Below are 18,883 nucleotides of genomic sequence, written 5' to 3' on the forward strand. Positions count from 1 at the left end.
GATGGTCATGGCATGCAGTCAAACTTGCGGTGGGCGGCCACCGGTTGGGTTGACCATCCCATACTTTGGACAAGCCGCCCGGCGGCTGACCTCTGTGTTTGTTGGCACCACGACTGCCAAGGGTCCCAAAGTCAACCTGCCGGCGGTTGACCATCAATACACGTCGTCAGCTTGACCATTAGGCTGCCTGACAATTGACCAGAAAGCTAGCAACCTGACCATCAAATCCCTGACGGTCAGGCTGCATCTGGTCAAATGTTAGAATTGGAAGCTCGCCGAGAGATTAAATGGAAAGGGCTGTCTGATTAAATGTTGGGGAGCAGCTCACGGATGCTGTGGTGGCCGGATCCTGGGCGTCATGGCTCAAACTTAAATAAAGTCCCAAGACTTCGGGCCGTCAGGAGGGACTTCACCAAACTGGCACAGCAAGAGTCTGACTTCAATTATTTTTTCAATGATCAATGCTCACACATCTGGTGAGCAAGTGTTGTCTTGTAGGGCTCGCACCATATTCTGAGGGAAGGCTACACAAAAAAAAAACACAAAATGTGTACATATAGTGGAGGACTTCCCGTCGGCATTTAGAGAGCTCTAGATGCCCCAATAACTCCTAAATTAAGACATGTACTAAATTAAAAATCAGTGCGCATGAAAGTCATGAGCTGTAGGGTTAGGAAAACATTTTCCCTTCTACCAAAAATTAAGAGTATGGGTGTGTAAATTGAGATCTGGGAGGTTCCTAGACTTGACAGGAAGTCCTCCAGTGCCCAGCACCTCTTCTTGATGTGCCATTTCCATTCTAACATCATTAGTTTTGGATTCTGTACAGTGTGCATTGTGCAAGATAGAATGAAGTGGACCACAGATCTGATTTTGTTCCCCCAAACTTTTGCTGCCCAATGGGAAGGGGTGAAGCCAGAAAGGTTTGAAAAATGGCATAGTTCTGATTCTGTCAGCCCAAGCTGACATAGGGTCAAGTCCCTCCTTCGGAGGGTCCCTGCGGGACAGCGCCCCCCCTCAAATAAAGGGACCTAGTTAAGTTAGCCGGTGGAGATGCTCTTATGCAAACTCAAGTCCCCTTGTCGCGCCCCGCGAGGGGGAGGGTTAAGTTCGCGCTTGAGGGGTGTAACCCTCAGACAGGCCCTCTCTGAACAATTTTTCCATTTTCCTGACCGTTGTCGATCTTCCTCAACCAACACGGCAGCCTACCAGACGACTCATACAGCTTGACCAGCCTATCAACCTAGCCCCGATGATGGAACGACAGATCAACAACTACCTCGATCTATCACCCAGACAGCCCGGCTCAAGCTCACCAATCACCTTCGAGCAAGCACCAACACCTGGACTAAGCTCGCTCACTCAGGAAGAAGGGGATGTAGATCAGAATGAAGAGCCTGTTCCACCGGAATCCAACCACCACTCACCATCACGTCAGTCGACCCATCCGCCGGCCGAGCCAACATCTTCCAGCAGTGAACCGAAGCAGCAGCAACAGGCACCCCTTTGTTCAGATCCACCACCAGAACATTCTGCGCCAAACCCATCCAAATCAGACTCCACAAAAACAACGTCTCACACTGCTGCCAGCTCGACTACTCTCAAAAAACTGAACAACGCCCAGAATGCACCCCAAACTTCGACGAAAAAGCCTGTGAAACCAAGCTTCAAGAAAGTCAACAATAAAGGCACGACAACGACTGGCTTCCCAGCCCCCTCGAACCCCTCTGCTACATCCACTCCGAAGCCAGCCGCTGCGAATCCAGTCAACCCGCCGAAGAAGAAGGCTGGCGAATACGACCTCAATGATCCGTCTATTTGGGGCGCCTTGTTTTGCCGTAGCGAAAAGGTCGGTCTTCTCTCGTCTCGCTCTCCTCCCCCTCTGTCTCTCTCTCTCTCTCTCCACAAAAACAGCACATAGAGGCTGATTGAGCGGGTTTGATTGGTACGGGTGACAATTGGAATTTGATAGAAGCCGGCCGCCAAACCAGTCCAGCCGGGAAACCTCCCTCCTCAAGCTTCTCTGTGCGTACCCTTCCTTCTGCTCCGCAGTCTTTCCACCCCCACGCGACATTCTCGGAGTTGACCCGGCGTGTATGCGTGATAAGCTTTAACAACTCCGCCGTCGACCGTTTGGAAGCCCGCAAGAAACGGCGCGCCGAGGAGAAGCGGATCTTGAATCAGCAGATGAAGGTTGGCTTCGACTTGCTCCGTCAGAACATGGACATGATGGATTTCGAGGTTCGTGTCCCTTTCTCATTATCAGCAAAAAAAGAGTGACAAAAGAAGACGGTGGAATCGTATCAAGTCTTCTAATATCGAGCTGTTTGTGGGACAGATTGAGTACAAGAACCACGTTCGAGCAATGGTTGAACGGCCCTTGAGTCCGGAGTATCTACCGAAGGAGACGAGTGAGAATGGGAGTGGTGGTGGTGGTTCATGGAAGCCAGAAGCAGGGCCGACGGGAGGGATACCGAGTGGGAGTCAAGGGGTGAATGGGGGTGCACCGGCAAATGTATTCCGTCGGCCGGACGGCTACACGCGATATCTCAATCCACCCCCTCCTTCTTCTCTTCCAGCCTCTCAAACTATCCCCCCTACCCTTTCGCATCAACCCCCAGGCCCTATCTATTCTTCCTCCTTCCCTCCTCATCTTCCTAAAAAGACTCTGCCTAGACCGGGCATGTTTGGCAGCACTTTCTTCATCTGGCAGCCTCCTCATCTGCCTTAGTCATTTTATGTATAACCCTTATTATCTCCTTTCGTGTTTTGATCAGTTACAATTATAGAACCCTTTGCTTGTGTAATTCTTAAACCTAAAACAAGGACAATTCAGCTGTTTTTTTTTGGTGATTGAAAATGTTTAATCCTTCAATCATACAGTTACACAATCGTTTTTTTTTTTTTCTTTTGGATGTCAGGTAATTGCATAATATGTTGTTCTTTTTTGTCCGCCAATCGATGAAATAATTTTGTTAGGTGAATGGCAGTCGTATGTGAAAATACAACCTTTCTCTACTGTTTAAAACTCCGGAATTAACATCAGTTTGTGCCTGGTTCTTTTCCTCCGCTAATGACTGAAGACCAATGAAGTAGATCCTTCCACGAAGTTGTAGATTGCCATTAAGAATTCTTCGAAGTTATAGACAACGCATTTGACAATTGCTCAGGAGGCAAGAAAGATCTTCAGGTTCAACAGCACATCTCTTGATCAAAATATTTTAGATACATTTCATTGTGTGAGCCGATCTTCGGGGGATGAAAAAGAAACAAATGATGCTACAAAGTTACACATTTATTTATGATTGGCAGCTCTTCTTAGAACTCTCAAAAGACAAAGCTAATGAGTGGCAGAAGTTATTCTCAATAACGTGTTATAGTGATTCTCTAGGAAGAAAATTAAGCACAAAATTGGCCTTCAGAATCGCTTCGACTCCCACAGCGGAGGCTACTTCTCACTTTGACCACAGTGAGACCATTATTACCGGCTCCTCCCTTGGTTTGACTTATCACGCCGGACTGTCCAGGGAAAGTTAAATTAGCAAGCATTTGGGTGATTTTTGGTACACGTATGTCAGATGGAGGATCTTACTTTTCCTTTACATTCTTTGATCGTCTTCGATACCACAGGAGCAATCTCCTTTTTCTTACTACATGTCAACCATTTGCCATCAAATCAAGCAGAAAATCGTGAGTTTTTCTTTTTTTGCGTTTACGCGTCACGGATGGGCAGGGGATGAAAGAATCTATGAAAAGATAAGACTTCAACGCACATAATGAGGAAAGAGGCATCGGTTGTGTAGATGAGTACCTATGAGAACATGAGGCGGCAAGGAATTCAGTTCTCATTCAATCCAGTCCATCAACAGCAGAAAGCATTAACAACTATTCTCACCGTGCAGGTTTTGAATGTCTTCAATATGGAAGGCGCCGACGTGCCCTTATCACCTAGCATGCGGCCCTTGTTATCGGTGGGGATGCTGTTGAACGCACTATGTGTAATCATTTGCGGAAACCCGGGATGATAGGTCAGGGTGAAAGGTCTTTTGGAGGAGATTCTGGTGGATGCAAAATATTCATCAAACACTTACGTCTGACAATCGTTGTCGACTGTCAATGGTGCCCCAACGTTGAGACCACAAGCCAAGTTGCTCGGAGGGAAATAATCCGTGTCATGCTCCGCCCGATGGTCTTGAACTGTCAGCTCCACCGAGTTCGGCAACGGGGCTCGACCCGTCTAAATTATATCGATTGAGACGTGAAGATGTGATTGTCAGAGATTCCGATTTGGTGCATCATTTTAGCAGGTTATAAGATGATCACTAACAATAGATGGACACTGGTCGAAGATGCTGTTAAAGCCCGCCTCGAGCTGCTGCTTGGTTCTGCTCGAAGTGAAGTGATGCAAGGAAGTCGAGAATGAGTTTTTGAAGACGACCCGTTTCCATGTGATATACATAAATGCTAAGAATCTCACTGACACTACGCCCCTATTTGGGACCGAGACGATTATCTGGTTATAATCGAAGCATCAGTCCAGAAACTGCGAGAGATAATTTAAGGAATCGACACATACGGTGCAATTACCAGACAGCTTCGCAAACCTGGACGAGACTCTGTCAAGGATATTCTTTGGTTGGTCGTAAACGATCTGGGAGATCGCCCTGGTTAACAGGCACCAAGATTTCCGATTCGGGATTTCGGATATTTGCATATAGAGATCCATCAGTTCGAAAGCATTGGAACCTATTGGAGCGGAGTGGCAGGTCCACAAGCGAGATTCGAGATAACTCACTGAGCGCATTCTTTTCTATCGACTGGTTCAAAGTCGCAGCTCGCAGCGAGGGAAGTAGGTGCAAACCAGGCTCCAGCAAGTGCCAGACTGAGGAGAGTGAGGTGATGGGAGGAAGAAAGCATGATGGCGAGCTCGATGGAGGGGGATGTTGGTGGGGAGAGGAAGCGCCCTCAGGGGGTGGATGGCCTGGTGTTATATACCCTGTCGAGCTTCCACTCAGTTCCTCCCCACTCCCCATGCCTCTCTGCTCTAACCCACCCACGACCGATGGATTGCGTCATAGCACAAAATTAGCTGTGGTGAGCCATCGGCCACCGGGCTCCCTCCCCGGCCGGCGCATATTAATGGGGCTGAATCTGCTCACAAGAACACACTCAAGCCTCAGCTAGTCCACAGATAACCTCAGCAATTCCGGTGCATCCTCATGAATTTATGCGTCATGACTTGATCGAAGATTAATTTCCATTCCCGAATCCCAACCCTCTCTACAATTTATAAGGGTCTTTGACCCCGAGTCTCGACTTACATACATCCGAGATGGACGATGGCCGATGAGTTGGACAGCTTTTTACTGACTATGGATGATTCGAAAGTAAATATTTCGAGGAACTCCTTTCCTGGAAAACCGGGTCTGCTTATGCCACATACTGGGGTTCAGATGGCTGAATGCGAGTGCATACTTGAAACTTCCCGTGGGTTCCTACATAAATATGTGCGCCGCCCTAATTACCAAGCGGATCACAATCCTGGCGTTAAACAGCACCATGAAGTGGCTCTCGCCCGGTGGGGGTTTGTTAGGCCTGGAGTCGTGTTAATCAAGCCTCAAAACTATGTAATCGCACCTTCTGACTTCAATTTCTCGCCAGCAATGCGGCCATCCAAGTCGATCGGAACAGATGATAGCCTGGGTGTGTGTAACAGCGCGTGTTTCCCATCGAGGTCCAAGATCCTTCAACGTGTGCCCGGAATTGCTGGGCGAATCGATGTTATATCAGCTAATTCCCAACTCTGTCCCATTGACAATGCCGGCCGGCCGAAAGCTCATCACAGTAAATATTGTGCTCCGGAAACGCTACGTCGAATTGATGCAATCGATCGGTTGTGGGTTGGCTTGAATGAAAACGGAAGCGTGGGGGGGAGGGGGCTGACTGGAAGGCTAACGGGGTATATAAGACCTGACGAGGCCATCGATTCCTTGGAGTTAATCTTCCCACCAACATCTCCATCCGTCGAGCTTGCCATCATGCTCTCTTCCTCTCATCACTGTACCCTTCTTACTATGGTACTCGCTGGAGCCTGGTTAGCCCCTACTTCCCTCGCAGTGAGCTGCGACTACGATGTAGTCGATAGGAAACAATGCGCGCAGTGAGTTGCCTCGAATCATGCTTGTTGACCTGCCACTCCATTTCAATGGTTTCCAACTGAGTCTGATGGCTTGACATCCATTTGAACTCTCAAATCCAAAATCTTGGTGCTTGTTATGCAGGGCGGTCTCACAGATCGTTTACGACCAACCAAAGAATGTCCTTGACAGAGTCTCGTCCAGGTTTGCGAAGCTATCTGGTAATTGCACCGTATGTGCCGATTCCCTTACTAGTCTTCTTCAGTGATTATCTTGATAGCCAACCAGTTTGTGATTTCTGGACTGATCGGCACTGCTTCCATTTTAAACAGATAAGCGTTTTAAACCCAAATAAGGACGTGGTGTCAGTGAGATTCTTGCCATAAATAACTTGAAAAAAAAATCTTGACGGAATCGCGGAATTGCACTCTTCCATCACTCTGATTTCGAGCAGGACCAAGCAGCAAATTGAGGCAGGCTTTACCAGCATTTTCGACAAATGTCAACCCTGGGTTAGTAATCATCTTCTCTCTGCTCATATGTATAACGGATCAATTCCTGTTGCCAAACACATGTTCATGTTCCAATTGACATAATTAAGACGGGTCAATCTCCGTTATTCAACTCGGTCTATCTCCAAGTTCAAGACCATCAATCGGGCCATGATACGGACTATTTTGCTCCTGAAAAATTGACTTGTGGTCTCAACTCCAACGCACCATTGACACTTGACAAAGATTGTCAGACGTAAGTGCTCGATGCAGCAGAACATTATCCAAAGAGACCTTTTCACCTGACTTGTATGTTTCCTGGAATGACTACACAGTGCGTTTAAAAGTATCCCCGTTGATAACAAGGGTCGTATGTTGGGTGACAAGGGCCAACCGACGTCGTCCATATTGAAGACTTTAAACACGTGCACAGTGAGTTCAGCTGTAGTTTGCTGCTTTTGATGGACTGGATTAGACGACATGCTGACCCTTTGGTGACTGGGCCATAGGTACACATCTACACAACTGATGACTCCCCACTTATCGCGTAGGTTATCCATCAGAGAACATCTTGGGTCTCTTTCACCCCTCAACTGCAATTGGATAGTGCACGAAAGAAACTCATGATTTTCTGTTCTACTTCTTGAAAACTGACTATAACGTATTAGTAAAAAGAGCGAGATCGGTTCAGTGGTATCGAAGACAATCAAAGAATGCCAAGGAAAAGTAAGCCACAAGCATTTTAGTGTCTGCTTTACTGACCGTATATGAGGAAGAAAAATACCTGGGATACTAATAAATTCACATTCTTTTGACAGTCGGGCGTTATAGGTTTAACGAAGGGCGGGGGCGGTAACAATGGGCTCACTGTAATCAAAGTGAGGAGCAGCAAACGCTGCGGTAGTAAAACTGATTCTGAAGGCCAATTTTGTTTTTGATCCCTCCTGCAAAAGATTTTGTACCATCATGCATCATTCAAAATAGCAGACTTTACATGACATTCTTAACAAGGCTCCTCATCAGGCTGGATTTTACATGTAAAATTGGTCACGGTGCTGCACTTTCAGAATTTGACAAAGTTAGGCTTTTACATGGCACATGCAATGTGAAAAATAAACTGTCAAGATCCAATTCCCCCTTCTATTCTCCATCGAAAAAAATCATGAAAAGTGATCAAGGCCAATGGAATGGTACATCATGATATGTGTGTCTAGTACTATCTAGAAGGTGATTATAAACAAACTTGTAGAGAATCAGATCCATCACCACAGAGTTTGCTACTCCTAAGTTTTACCACAGCAAGGCCATTATTACCGCTTGCTCCCTTGGTTAAACTTATGACGCCCGACTGTCAAGAGCATTTTGAGTTAGCATTCCAGAGATTTTTCAAGATACTCAGGTGATGGTGACTTACCTTTCCTTTACAGCCTTTGATCATATCCGAAACCACTGGAGCAATATCGCTCTTCTTACTAGATAATCAGATTCCAAAAGGTAGAGCAGAAAAGCGTGAGTTTTACTCGTGGACTGTTCATCTATTGTTGAGTGGTGAAAGATTCTCCAAAAGTTCAGATTTTTCTGAGAAATAACCCACGCAATTAGTGGTGAGTCATCGGTTGTGTAGAGAAGTATCTATGACCGAGTCACCGAACAAGTCAGCTTGCCATCCCGTACATCAACTTCAGCCAATTGAAATAATAGCTGGACTCACCGTGCATGTTTTGAAAGTCTTGAATGTGGAGGACAAGCGGCCCTGTTTATCAACCGGGATACTATCGAACAGGCTATGATCGATGACGGAACCTTAGAATTAGTCAGGTTCAACGGTTTCTTCGGGGCTCGTGAAATCACTGCTCTACTTACGTCTGACAATCTTTGTCGGCTGTCAACGGTGCGTTACGGTTGAGACCACAGGTCAAGACTCGAGGAGGGAAAAAATTGGTATCATGGCGTGCTTGACGGTTTTGAACTTCAACATAGACCATTTTGAATAGCGGATTTTGACCCGCCTGGTACATAGATTTGGACGCGGACATGCGATCAATCAAGACTCCAAAGTAAACCGATTTTTGGTACATCAGGAATACGGAAAAGTAATTACTAACATGGTTTTGACATTGATCGAGGATGCTATTGAAACCTGCCTCAATTTGCTTCTTTGTTCTGCTCGGAAAAGTGATCCAATAATTCGAGGATCTCGAGAACAGTTTAACACGACCTGATTCCACCAAGTTTTTTCTTGACAAGGTTTATTAAGAATCTCACTGACACAATATCCTTTTCTGTGTTCGAGACGATCACCTAGTTACATTAAAGCATCCTCAATCAGTCCAGAAACTACAGGCTGATTCGCTGTTGATAGAATAATCATTGAGGAAAACATAATCTACACATACCGTGCAATTACCAGATTGCCTCGCAAGTCCAATCGAGACCCTATCGAGGATATTGTTTGGTTTGTCATATATGATTTGTGAGATCGCTCTAGTGGTCAACGAGCAGAAAAAGTTAGGGTTTAACGCATTTAGATGGAAACCTATCAGCTCGAAAACATGGAACAGATTGGCAGGCGAAGGAGGGAGATTTGAGGCAAAAAGATAACTACCCACTGAGCGCATTGTTTCCTATCGACTAATTCGTCAGGCTTACAGCTCACTGCGAGGGTGGTGCGGGTTAGCCAGACTCCAGTCAGCACAAGAGCAACGAGAGTCAAATAATGAGATGATGAAAACATGATGGCGATGTTGATGGATGGAGATGTTGGTGGGGAGAAAACCCTGGAACTGGGAGCAATCGATGGCTTCGCTTTATGCCACTCAGTCCCTCTCCACTCTTTTCTCTCTGCTCTCATTCAAGCCACCGAAAACCGATCAATTGCATGACAGCGACTTCGGAGGAAATCATGTTGGCTGTGATTACAGCCCTATCTCCCCGGCTGACATACAAAGTTCTCGAACAGGATGGCAGAGGGGGATGCGGAGTTTCCAAACTCGGATTTTCGAGGATTTTCCGCACACTGCCAGACCGAAAGTTTTATCCCTGGAAACAAATTCCCGAGCTGCAGCAATGATATTTATGCACGGGGGAAATGATCAATCAGCAGACTGCAGCGACCTGCAGGAAACCTACTGCCAAAAATCCATGTGTTGCACAAGATTGCACCTCCGTGTCATGATTCTTCACATGTCCAAGCAAACTTATCTATAAACCTCCCTCCTGGGCGCGGACTGCCAGGGACTGCCCACATTTGTTGCGATCTCCTAAACACAGGCAAACAGACAGTCACAAAAGGCAACTCATTTAACCCTACATCATTTTGAAGAAAAGGCCCCTAAAGTAATGGGTAGAGAAAGAAACGGGACAAGGAAGTAAATCTCTGTTGAGATGGTGGAGCCCGTTTGTAGTTTTTGTATGCTTGTACATAGATATGTTTCTACCAAGCAGCCCATTACTACATTCTACCAATAATCTCCAAAGACCAAAGAAACAGGATGGTTAAAATTCTCTTGCCATTGTAGGTCTTCTACCTTGCAGTGACGTGAAAATGCACTCTTGCTAAAAGATGGGTGAATATGCCCTCAGGGATTAGATACAGAAGAATGAAAGGTGAAAGGCTTTTGCTATGCAAAGCACAGAATTTTTTGGCCTGGCTAAACTGCACTAATTTGCAGCTCTTTGGTGCTAAGCTTGCACTATTTGGGCCAAGGGTGTAGCTTTTGAGTTTGGTAGCCACGTGTAGCTTTCAAGTTTGGTGGGAAATGTTTTTAGGCCCTGTTTGGCACTGAGATGATTATAGGTGATATAATCGCTGATTAATTCAATAAAAAAATACAAAATTCAACATAAAGGCTCCAATTTTTTTTTGTAGGGAACCTACAGTGCTGGTCTCTTCAACTTTGAAATCAGATTCAACTGATTCAGTCATCTTTAGCACCATAATACCATTATATCACTTTTGACCAATATGAAGCAATATAATGGTGTTATGATGCTGAAGATGGCTGGATGAGATGATTCTGGGTTCACAGTTGAAGAGACCAGCACTTTAGGTTGCCTACAAAAAACATTTGGAGGCTTTATGTTGAATTTTGTATTTTTTATTGAATTAATCAGCAATTATATCACCTATATTTATACGGACTTACTTTGCGCACTGCGGAAAACTCTTCGTGCACTGTGGGGGTCGTTGTCCTGACGTCCAGCCCCCAGTGCGCGCTTCTGCCACGGCTCTTTGCGCACTGCATTTTCCCCCAAAAAAATTGACTTGCATTTCTTGAGATATTTTTTGATGAATCAATCGAATGGCTTTTTATGATCCCCCAAACAAATAATCAAGTCATTTAGGGGTCTCCTTGAGCCTAAAGAAAATTGACATGAAAAAATCATATTTTAACGCAACAAGCATTTAAAAAGCCACTTCCTGCGACCCAGTAGCCACAAAAACTTCACAGTACAATAACGCATATGAAACTTCACAGCCTGATAATTTTTAGAATTTTCACCAGCTTTCCTGTAGCTCAAATAGGTATTAGGGGGGTTCACAATTGGATTTCACCAGCAACTTTTTATCACCTCACCAGTAGAGATGCGCACGCTGCGCAATTAAATTTTTAGCCTCACACCAGGAGGATTTTATGCTGGCTGAGCAAAGGAAACATACTGGTGCCCATCACACCATGAACCTGGGCGGGTCAAGACCGGCCATCAATCTCACACACCTCACAATCATGGGGTCAACAAACACCCATACATGCACCCCACTTGATGACCAACCTGGGATACATACTCCACTCGATGACTTTGGGTCATTGAGTGGATCACCACTACCCGGTCATTGAGTGGGTTCGCACTCCACTCGATGACCGGACCGGGTCATTGAGTGGATACAAACTCCACTCGATGACCAAGCCGTCATCGAGTGCACACACCCCACTTACTCCACTTGATGACCCGGTCCGGCCATCGAGTGGATACACACCCCACTCGATGACCAGTCCACTTGATGACCGGACTGGGTCATTGAGTGGAGTAGTTATCCACTTGATGACCGAGCCGGTCATCGAATCAGGTGTGTATCCACTCAATGGCCGCACCGGGTCATCGGTGTGGATCCACTCGACGGCCAGACCGGCTCATCGGTGTGTATCCACTCGATGGCCGGACCGGCTCATCGGTGTGTATCCACTCGATGGCCGGACCGGGTCATTGGTGTGTATCCACTCGATGGGCGGACCGGTGTGGTCATTATTCCTGTGTTTGTAGGAGGAAAATTCAAACTTTTATGTGTACTCACAAAACGCCTCAAGATACAGCCAACTGGAAAGCAGAAATGGAATCTAGGACCAAAATAGCCCCTAGTCACCCACTGAAACCACCCTCATATCTCTACCGGATCAGAAGATACGCAAATCACCCCTTTCACGCACCAGTCCGAGTGGGTTCACACACAGACTCAACTCTTGGCTACCATACTTAGCATAATGCATACGGCACATGAATTACTTTTCTTCCTTCCTTTTATCAGGCCTCACCTCCTATTTCCCCTTGCATATGTTTGTTTCCCATTTGCATATCTTTGATCTTGGAAAATCCTTGTATGAATATATATGATCCTGTTTGCATATCAAAGGGACGCATTGTAAATAGTCTAGCTAAATTCCCTCAGTTGTACTTTCTCACCAGCCAAATTCCCTCAAAGCTGTTCCCCTGGAGCTAAATTCCCTCATCATTGTCTATACAAGGAGGCCTCTGCCTGCCAGTTGTTTTCTCCTCATCCCATCAGGGGACATTCCCCCTCAGATCCTCATGCCATCCGGCGGTCTATATTCCCTACTCACTTATCACTCATATTATCTATCCATATCACAGTTATCAGCTCACACCACCACTCAGTTCACATACCTTTCACACTTTATTTGAAATTCACATCACCGCTCAGTCACACACCTTTCACCAGTAACCAGTCCCCGGTTCCACTCCTGGTTGAGCTTAGCTCCCTCTCAACCTCATCACCCCTCACGTTCTGAACTTATATACCCTCAGGCAAAGGACCTAGGTTCAAGCCCCACTCGAGACATCAAGTCACCGTCACCTATCACATACATCAGTAACCCCATCAACCTCGGACATCGACAACAATCCTCTTATATATCTCATCTTCGAACATATCCTATCACAAAATAAATTGCCAAGCTTACCTTGGTGGTCTTGTTTTCTGATATACAGAAAGGCAGAGCTAGCACCTCATCCATACCTTTCGCCATTCAGCAAAAGGGTCTCACAACAACTTTTGAGTCTTACACCGGGTCATCGAGTGGATACACACTCCACTCAATGACCGAGCCGTCATCGAGTGCACACACCCCACTTACTCCACTTGATGACCCGGTCCGGCCATCGAGTGGATACACACCCCACTCGATGACCAGCTCGGTCATCGAGTGGATAACTGCAAGAATTCAAGTGACTAAGAGATTTATTTCATTAGATCTTATGTACAAAGTGTATGATAGCTCAAAAGATGAAGAGAAACAGAACATGGACTCTGGTCCGTACCTAAGAGTAGGATCGCACTTATGACAGGCAGCTGATAGAAGAAATAGAGTTTTGATGTGAGTAGAGAGATAGGGATATGACACAAAGAGGGTCTTGAGAAGGAGATAACAAAATAGAAGAAGACGGTCAAGAATAATCAGGATACCGGGACAAGGGCGTCGATATACTGAAGTGAGTCTGAGAAGGTGGTAGAAGCGCTAGAGGGTGTTTCAATGTTTTGTTGGATGAGCGCAGCGGTCGCGGTTGTTTAAGGGATCTTTCAGATGGAAGAGATGAGCAGTGCTGGATAGGAGTCTGATAGAACGCCGATTGTTGTCGCTCTGCACTGGCCCACTAGGGGTCCAGGTTGGTTGCGGTATCTAGGCCCTGACTGGTTTGGTCGTATTCCGCCTGCATGTGGGCTTTGCCTAGGCAGTAAATGAGGGTACAGTGGATGGATTGGTTAGCATACAACTCCTGTATCATCAGTTGAGACTGGTATAGGAGTCGGGCTTACCTGTGCTGTGAGGGTTGATTTGGACTGGAGCTTGAGCTTGATGACTGTGAGGCTGAACCGGTTGAGACGGAGGAGGCGCGTTGCCTGAGGTGTCAGGCGAAGTTTCACAATAACTACTCCACTCAATGACCAGGTCCGGTCATTGAGTGGATACACACCCCACTCAATGACCGGCTTGGTCATTGAGTGGATACACACCCCACTCAATGACCAGCTCGGTCATCGAGTGGATACACACCCCACTCAATGACCAGCTCGGTCATCCAGTGGATAACTACTCCACTCGATGACCCGGTCCGGCTATTGAGTGGATACACACTCCACTCAATGGCCGGACCAGGACATCGAGTCGAGTAGTTATCCACTTGATGGCCGATCCGGTCATCAGGTGGATATTCACCCCACTCAATGTCCCGTTTGGTTCATCGAGTGGAGCAGGTAGCCCACTTAATGACCAACCCGGTCATCGGTGGAGTAGTTATCCACTTGATGACCAACTCGGTCATTGGTGGAGTAGTTATCCACTCAATGACCGGGTTGGTCATTGAGTGGAGTGTGTATCCACTCGATGACCGGGTTGGTCATTGAGTGGAGTGTGTATCCACTCGATGACCCGGTCCGGCCATCGAGTGGAGTGTATGTGTCCACTCGATGACCTGGTCCGGCCATTGAGTTGGTATGGATGACCCGATTGGGTCATTGAGTGGAGTGTGTACCCACTCGATGACCTGGTGCGGTTATCAAGTCGAGTACACCCTGGACGCACTTTTCAAGTTTTCCTTTGGGAGACCTTCGAAGGGAGCGGCTACATTTGAAAAACCATCGAAGTGCCCTTGTTCAAGTAGCTTTCAAAAGTCATCCAAAGATTTTCCCAATTTTTGGGAAAAACTTTGGATGAATTTATCCGGAAAAAACCCGCCCAACCAGCGGGTTTCACCGGATCATCTCTTCGGAGCTCAACTCTGATTGCCCTTCGAAAGGCCTTTGGTGGAGAAACCAGCTCCACCAAATGTCTTCCGAAGGGCATTCAGAGGATATTCGAGTGCCATCCTCAGGGTTCCCCACCCAAGGATATTTGAAGGATTTTTGAATCTGACCCATTAAGTTTGACCAGCGGTCCCAATATTTCCCAATGTACAGCGCGGTGGGCCACAATACGCAGCAGCTGCCTTTTTTGTGCGACTTCAATGGGAAACAGAACTCCCAGACTTCTTCATCCCACCTGTTCCTCGCCAATAATGCTCCTCCCATCATCTCTTCATTTTCCCTCATCTCCACCTCCCTCACAGATCACATCCTCATTGGCCGAGCCTGCTGGGACCGTGAGTTCCAGGGTAAGTTGAAGTCTTACTTCAAGTTTAAGTCCAAAGTCCAGTAGTGAACTCAACTCACCTGATTCTGCTTCTGGTTTTGCAGCTCGGCTTGATCGCTGCCGTTCCGAATCAGCCCAATGGAGGACTGAGCCCAAGAGCCTGGATGACACACATGAAGATTAAATCATTCTCAACTCCGTTTATCTTGATCTCTCACTTCCTTTCTCTCTTCTCCCCCCCCCCTCCTCTCTCCCCTATCTTGATCTCTCACTTCCTTTCTCTCTTCTCCCCCCCCCTCCTCTCTCCCTAGTCTACACTACCAGATATATGATTCAGTTATTAGAAAGCTTCCCCAACAAACTTTGTAAAGGGTTTTTTATTATTGTTGCTTAGATTGATCACAAGAAACATATATGTACAAATTCGAATAGCAATTGGTAAAATGAGCTGGTCTGGATGGGTCCCCAATGCGCGGTCCGGGTGGGTGAGCCGGGCTGAGGAGCATTTGAAAAAACAAGCGGGCCCAGAAGGGTCCCACTTGAATTAATATTGAAACGGAGTGCAATTTCTCAATCGAATAACATTTGAAGTCTAACGACTTCGAATGTTATTCGAAGTTACTCCGGAGATCTTCCAACTATGTGTTGGATGCGCTCCGAAGTGCACTTCGGACAAAACTCAAAGTGGATATCCACCTTGGAAAAACTCTGAAATGGATTCAAAGGACTCCGGGATCCCACTTCGGAGTCCCTTCAAAAGGCCGGTTTGACCCAAGCAAGACGTCCCTGCCTTGCAGGCGGGTACTTCAAAGGATCTCCGGAGTCAATTCGGAGCTCCTTCAAATTTTTGCATCCGGGGTGTATGTAGTTATCCACTCAATGACCGGCTAGGTCATCAAGTGGAGTGTGTGCAGTCAATGGCCAACCCGGGTCATCGAGTGGAGTGTGTATCCACTCGATGACCAGGTTAGGGGTGTTTGCGTGTGTCCAATCACCGGTGTTGGGGACAAGTTGAGTGTTTACCTGACCCAATGACCGGTGTTGACCAGCCATCAGATGGAGTTATGCATTCCAGGTGATGACTGGTATTGACTGGTCATCGGAAGGGGTGCCGTAAAATTTTGCTGGTCCCTGTTGGATGACCAGCAAAGTTTTACCATTTCTGGTGGTAATTTTATGGCCCAAATTGTGCACCAGCAAGGAAGATTTTATGGGGTCACCAGGAGCCAAAAATCCAATCGTGAACCCCCCTATTGCGTTTATTATTTTGCACATATGTATAACTTTTTTGTTACACACACCAAAGGCAAAAAATTTTGAGAGCACAGAGAAATATGCTTCAAATTAATTCCCTGAATTTCCCGCAATAGTGTGTCATTATAAAATGAGATATAATAAGGGGTGCGCGGCAGGCTTAGTAGGAAAATTACTGCTAACTGTATAGCTTTTTTGTTACACACCCAAACAGTCCCAAAATTTCAGAAATTTTTTCATTGTGGATATTCTCCGCGCCTTAAATCTCTTGGCAATAGTGTGTCATGATAACATGAGATATAAGGGGTGCGCGGCGGGCTTAGTAGGAAAATGGCTGCTACATGTATAGATTTTTTGTTACACGCTGAAACAGTCTGAGATTTTCAGGAATGTTTAAATTTTTAATATTCTCCGCGCCATAAAGCTCTTAGCAATATTGTGTCATTAAAACATGAGATAAGTTAGCAGCCATTTTCCTACTAAGCCCGCCGCACTACATTTCATGTTATCATGACACACTATTGCCAAGAAATTTATGGCGCGGAAAATATCCACAATGAAAACATTTCTGAAATTTTGGGACTGTTTGGGTGTGTAACAAAAAAGCTATACAGTTAGCAGTAATTTTCCTACTAAGCCTGCCGCGCACCCCTTATATCTCATTTTATAATGACACAATATTCCTAGGAATTTCAGGGAATTAATTTGAAGCATATTTCTCTGTGCTCTCAAAATTTTGTGCCTTTGGTGTGTGTAACAAAAAAGTTATACATATACACAAAATAATAAACGCAATACCTATTTGAGCTACAGGAAAGCTGGTGAAAATTCTGAAAATTATCAGGCTGTGAAATTGCACATGCACTATTGTGATGTGAACTTTTTTTGGCTACTGGGTCGCAGGAAGTGGCTTTTTAAATGCTTGTTGCGTTAAAATATGATTTTTTCATGTCAATTTTCTCTAGGCTCAAGGAGACCCCTAAATGACTTGATTATTTGTTTGGGGGATCATAAAAAGCCATTCTATTAATTCATCAAAAAATATCTCAAGAAATGCAAGCCGATTTTTTTGGGGGAAAATGCAGTGCGCAAAGAGCCGTGGCAGAAGCGCGCACTGGGGGCTGGACGTCAAGACAACGACCCCCACAGTGTGCGAAGAGGTTTCCGCAGTGCGCGAAGTAAGTCTTTATTTATATTGGTGCAAAACGGGGCCTTAGCTATAACGTAGTGCAAAAGCCTTGTCCAAGGCTAAATGAATCATGTTATGCTTGTTTATAGCTCTATTTTTGCACTATTTTTGGAGGGGGGGGGGGGGGGAGGAAAGTAAACCTATTCCACCAGGAAAAAAAATAGTCACTTGATGACAAGTGACATCATGCCAGCTCCAGTGGGCTACCCACCATCTACCCACCATCTACCCACCATCTAACCACATCTCACCCCCATCTACTTACCTTTCAGAATTTCCACAGGAGATCCTCAGTTTTAGCTGGGCACCACTAATCCTCATTTCTGGTCAGCTGATCCTCAGTTTTGGCTCCCAGCTCATGCTCTGCTTTGGTGTCCAGCTCATGCCCAGCTGTGAACCAGTCCTGGACCATCTGATTCTCAGCTTTATTCCAGTCATGGATCAGCTTAGACTCAGATTAGGACTATCATTGGCCCAGCCAATGCTCAGCTTTGGACCAGTATTGGAGGACTTCCCGTCAGAATCTGCCACTCTCCCAGAAGTGATCTGGGCCCCAAAAAGCTAGATTTCCCGGCAAAAATTTAGACTTGAGAGTCCCAGATTGCACGGGAAGTCCTCCATTGGCTCAGCTGATTTTCAGCTTTGGATCAATCTTGGCCAAGCCAATGCCCACTCCTGTAACAGCTGATGCTCATCTGTGGACCAGCCTTGGCTCAGCTGATGCTCAGGGTCCAAGATTATTGGTAAACACAATATATGTTCACAACAATTTCTTCCTGAGAAGGAAACAGGTCGACTGATGATTGGGAGACTTAGGATGTGTAGTTCGCAAATTCAACTGAGTGGGGAAAGGAAGACACTAGGAATCACGCCTATAAGAAACTTCTTGAATCTCCTCAAGGTCTTCCCCTCCAAATCAATACCTCGGTGGCCTTGGAGTGCAGTAGTCGCTGACAATCAAGATCATCCGTTTATATTGAGATGGGGGCAACAACATATCTCATACAACACAGACACAGCGGCGCACAAGATGGGAATATAGGCCAGATGATTGCGAGGAAAAAGGGGTGGCTGTACAAGTTGCACTAACATGGGACAAATTGAGTGGAGCAGACCAAGAGAGCAAGGGTGTGCCAAGATTCTGCACAGTGATGCATGATCGGCTAGGGGATTACTACTCTTGGACCCGGAGAAATGAAAAAGGTGTGAGGAGAATGGAAATCTTGCAACAGTCCGGGATCGGCGTTTCTGCCCTAGGAAGTCGCTCAACTGAAGGTTGGCGGGAGATGAGGGTGAGGAGTCCCGAGATGAGCAACAAAGGCTGGAAGCAGAGGGGGCCTGGGAGAGGCTACTTACGGCAACAAAGCGAGTGTTGCTAATGCCATCTGTGTCCGGCGCTGAGGGGAGCAACACACAGTCCAAAATGGTTAGCTGAATGATCTGCTTCTG

General features: G+C 46.2%; 4 protein-coding genes across 4 annotated transcripts; 2 read left to right on the top strand and 2 right to left on the bottom strand.

The window, feature by feature from the left end:
- Nucleotides 1-1,252: 1,252 nt before the first annotated feature.
- Nucleotides 1,253-2,731, top strand: PtA15_17A225 (uncharacterized protein; the record flags this gene model as incomplete). Its single annotated transcript, XM_053164319.1, has 4 exons — nt 1,253-1,765; nt 1,973-2,025; nt 2,109-2,241; nt 2,339-2,731. The coding sequence occupies 4 exons, from the start codon at nt 1,253-1,255 to the stop codon at nt 2,729-2,731; spliced, it is 1,092 nt and encodes a 363-aa protein (XP_053028298.1).
- Nucleotides 2,732-3,399: 668 nt separating this feature from the next.
- On the bottom strand, nt 3,400-4,917 carry PtA15_17A226 (uncharacterized protein; the record flags this gene model as incomplete). The annotated part of the gene is made up of 9 exons (XM_053164320.1): nt 3,400-3,519; nt 3,593-3,650; nt 3,774-3,811; nt 3,896-3,992; nt 4,092-4,237; nt 4,328-4,385; nt 4,482-4,513; nt 4,577-4,664; nt 4,796-4,917. The coding sequence occupies 9 exons, from the start codon at nt 4,915-4,917 to the stop codon at nt 3,400-3,402; spliced, it is 759 nt and encodes a 252-aa protein (XP_053028299.1).
- A 746-nt stretch (nt 4,918-5,663) lies between these two features.
- Nucleotides 5,664-7,566, top strand: PtA15_17A227 (uncharacterized protein; the record flags this gene model as incomplete). Its single annotated transcript, XM_053164321.1, has 9 exons — nt 5,664-6,160; nt 6,282-6,369; nt 6,470-6,501; nt 6,592-6,649; nt 6,739-6,884; nt 6,964-7,060; nt 7,138-7,175; nt 7,297-7,354; nt 7,447-7,566. The coding sequence occupies 9 exons, from the start codon at nt 5,664-5,666 to the stop codon at nt 7,564-7,566; spliced, it is 1,134 nt and encodes a 377-aa protein (XP_053028300.1).
- Nucleotides 7,567-7,859: 293 nt separating this feature from the next.
- On the bottom strand, nt 7,860-18,819 carry PtA15_17A228 (uncharacterized protein; the record flags this gene model as incomplete). Its single annotated transcript, XM_053164322.1, has 9 exons — nt 7,860-7,976; nt 8,043-8,100; nt 8,223-8,260; nt 8,340-8,412; nt 8,492-8,637; nt 8,734-8,791; nt 8,898-8,929; nt 9,025-9,112; nt 18,791-18,819. 9 exons carry the CDS (start codon nt 18,817-18,819, stop codon nt 7,860-7,862), a joined length of 639 nt encoding a protein of 212 aa, XP_053028301.1.
- Between the last annotated feature and the right edge of the window lie 64 nt (nt 18,820-18,883).

Source organism: Puccinia triticina, chromosome 17A, assembly GCF_026914185.1.
Source record: "Puccinia triticina chromosome 17A, complete sequence".
NCBI lineage: Eukaryota > Fungi > Basidiomycota > Pucciniomycetes > Pucciniales > Pucciniaceae > Puccinia > Puccinia triticina.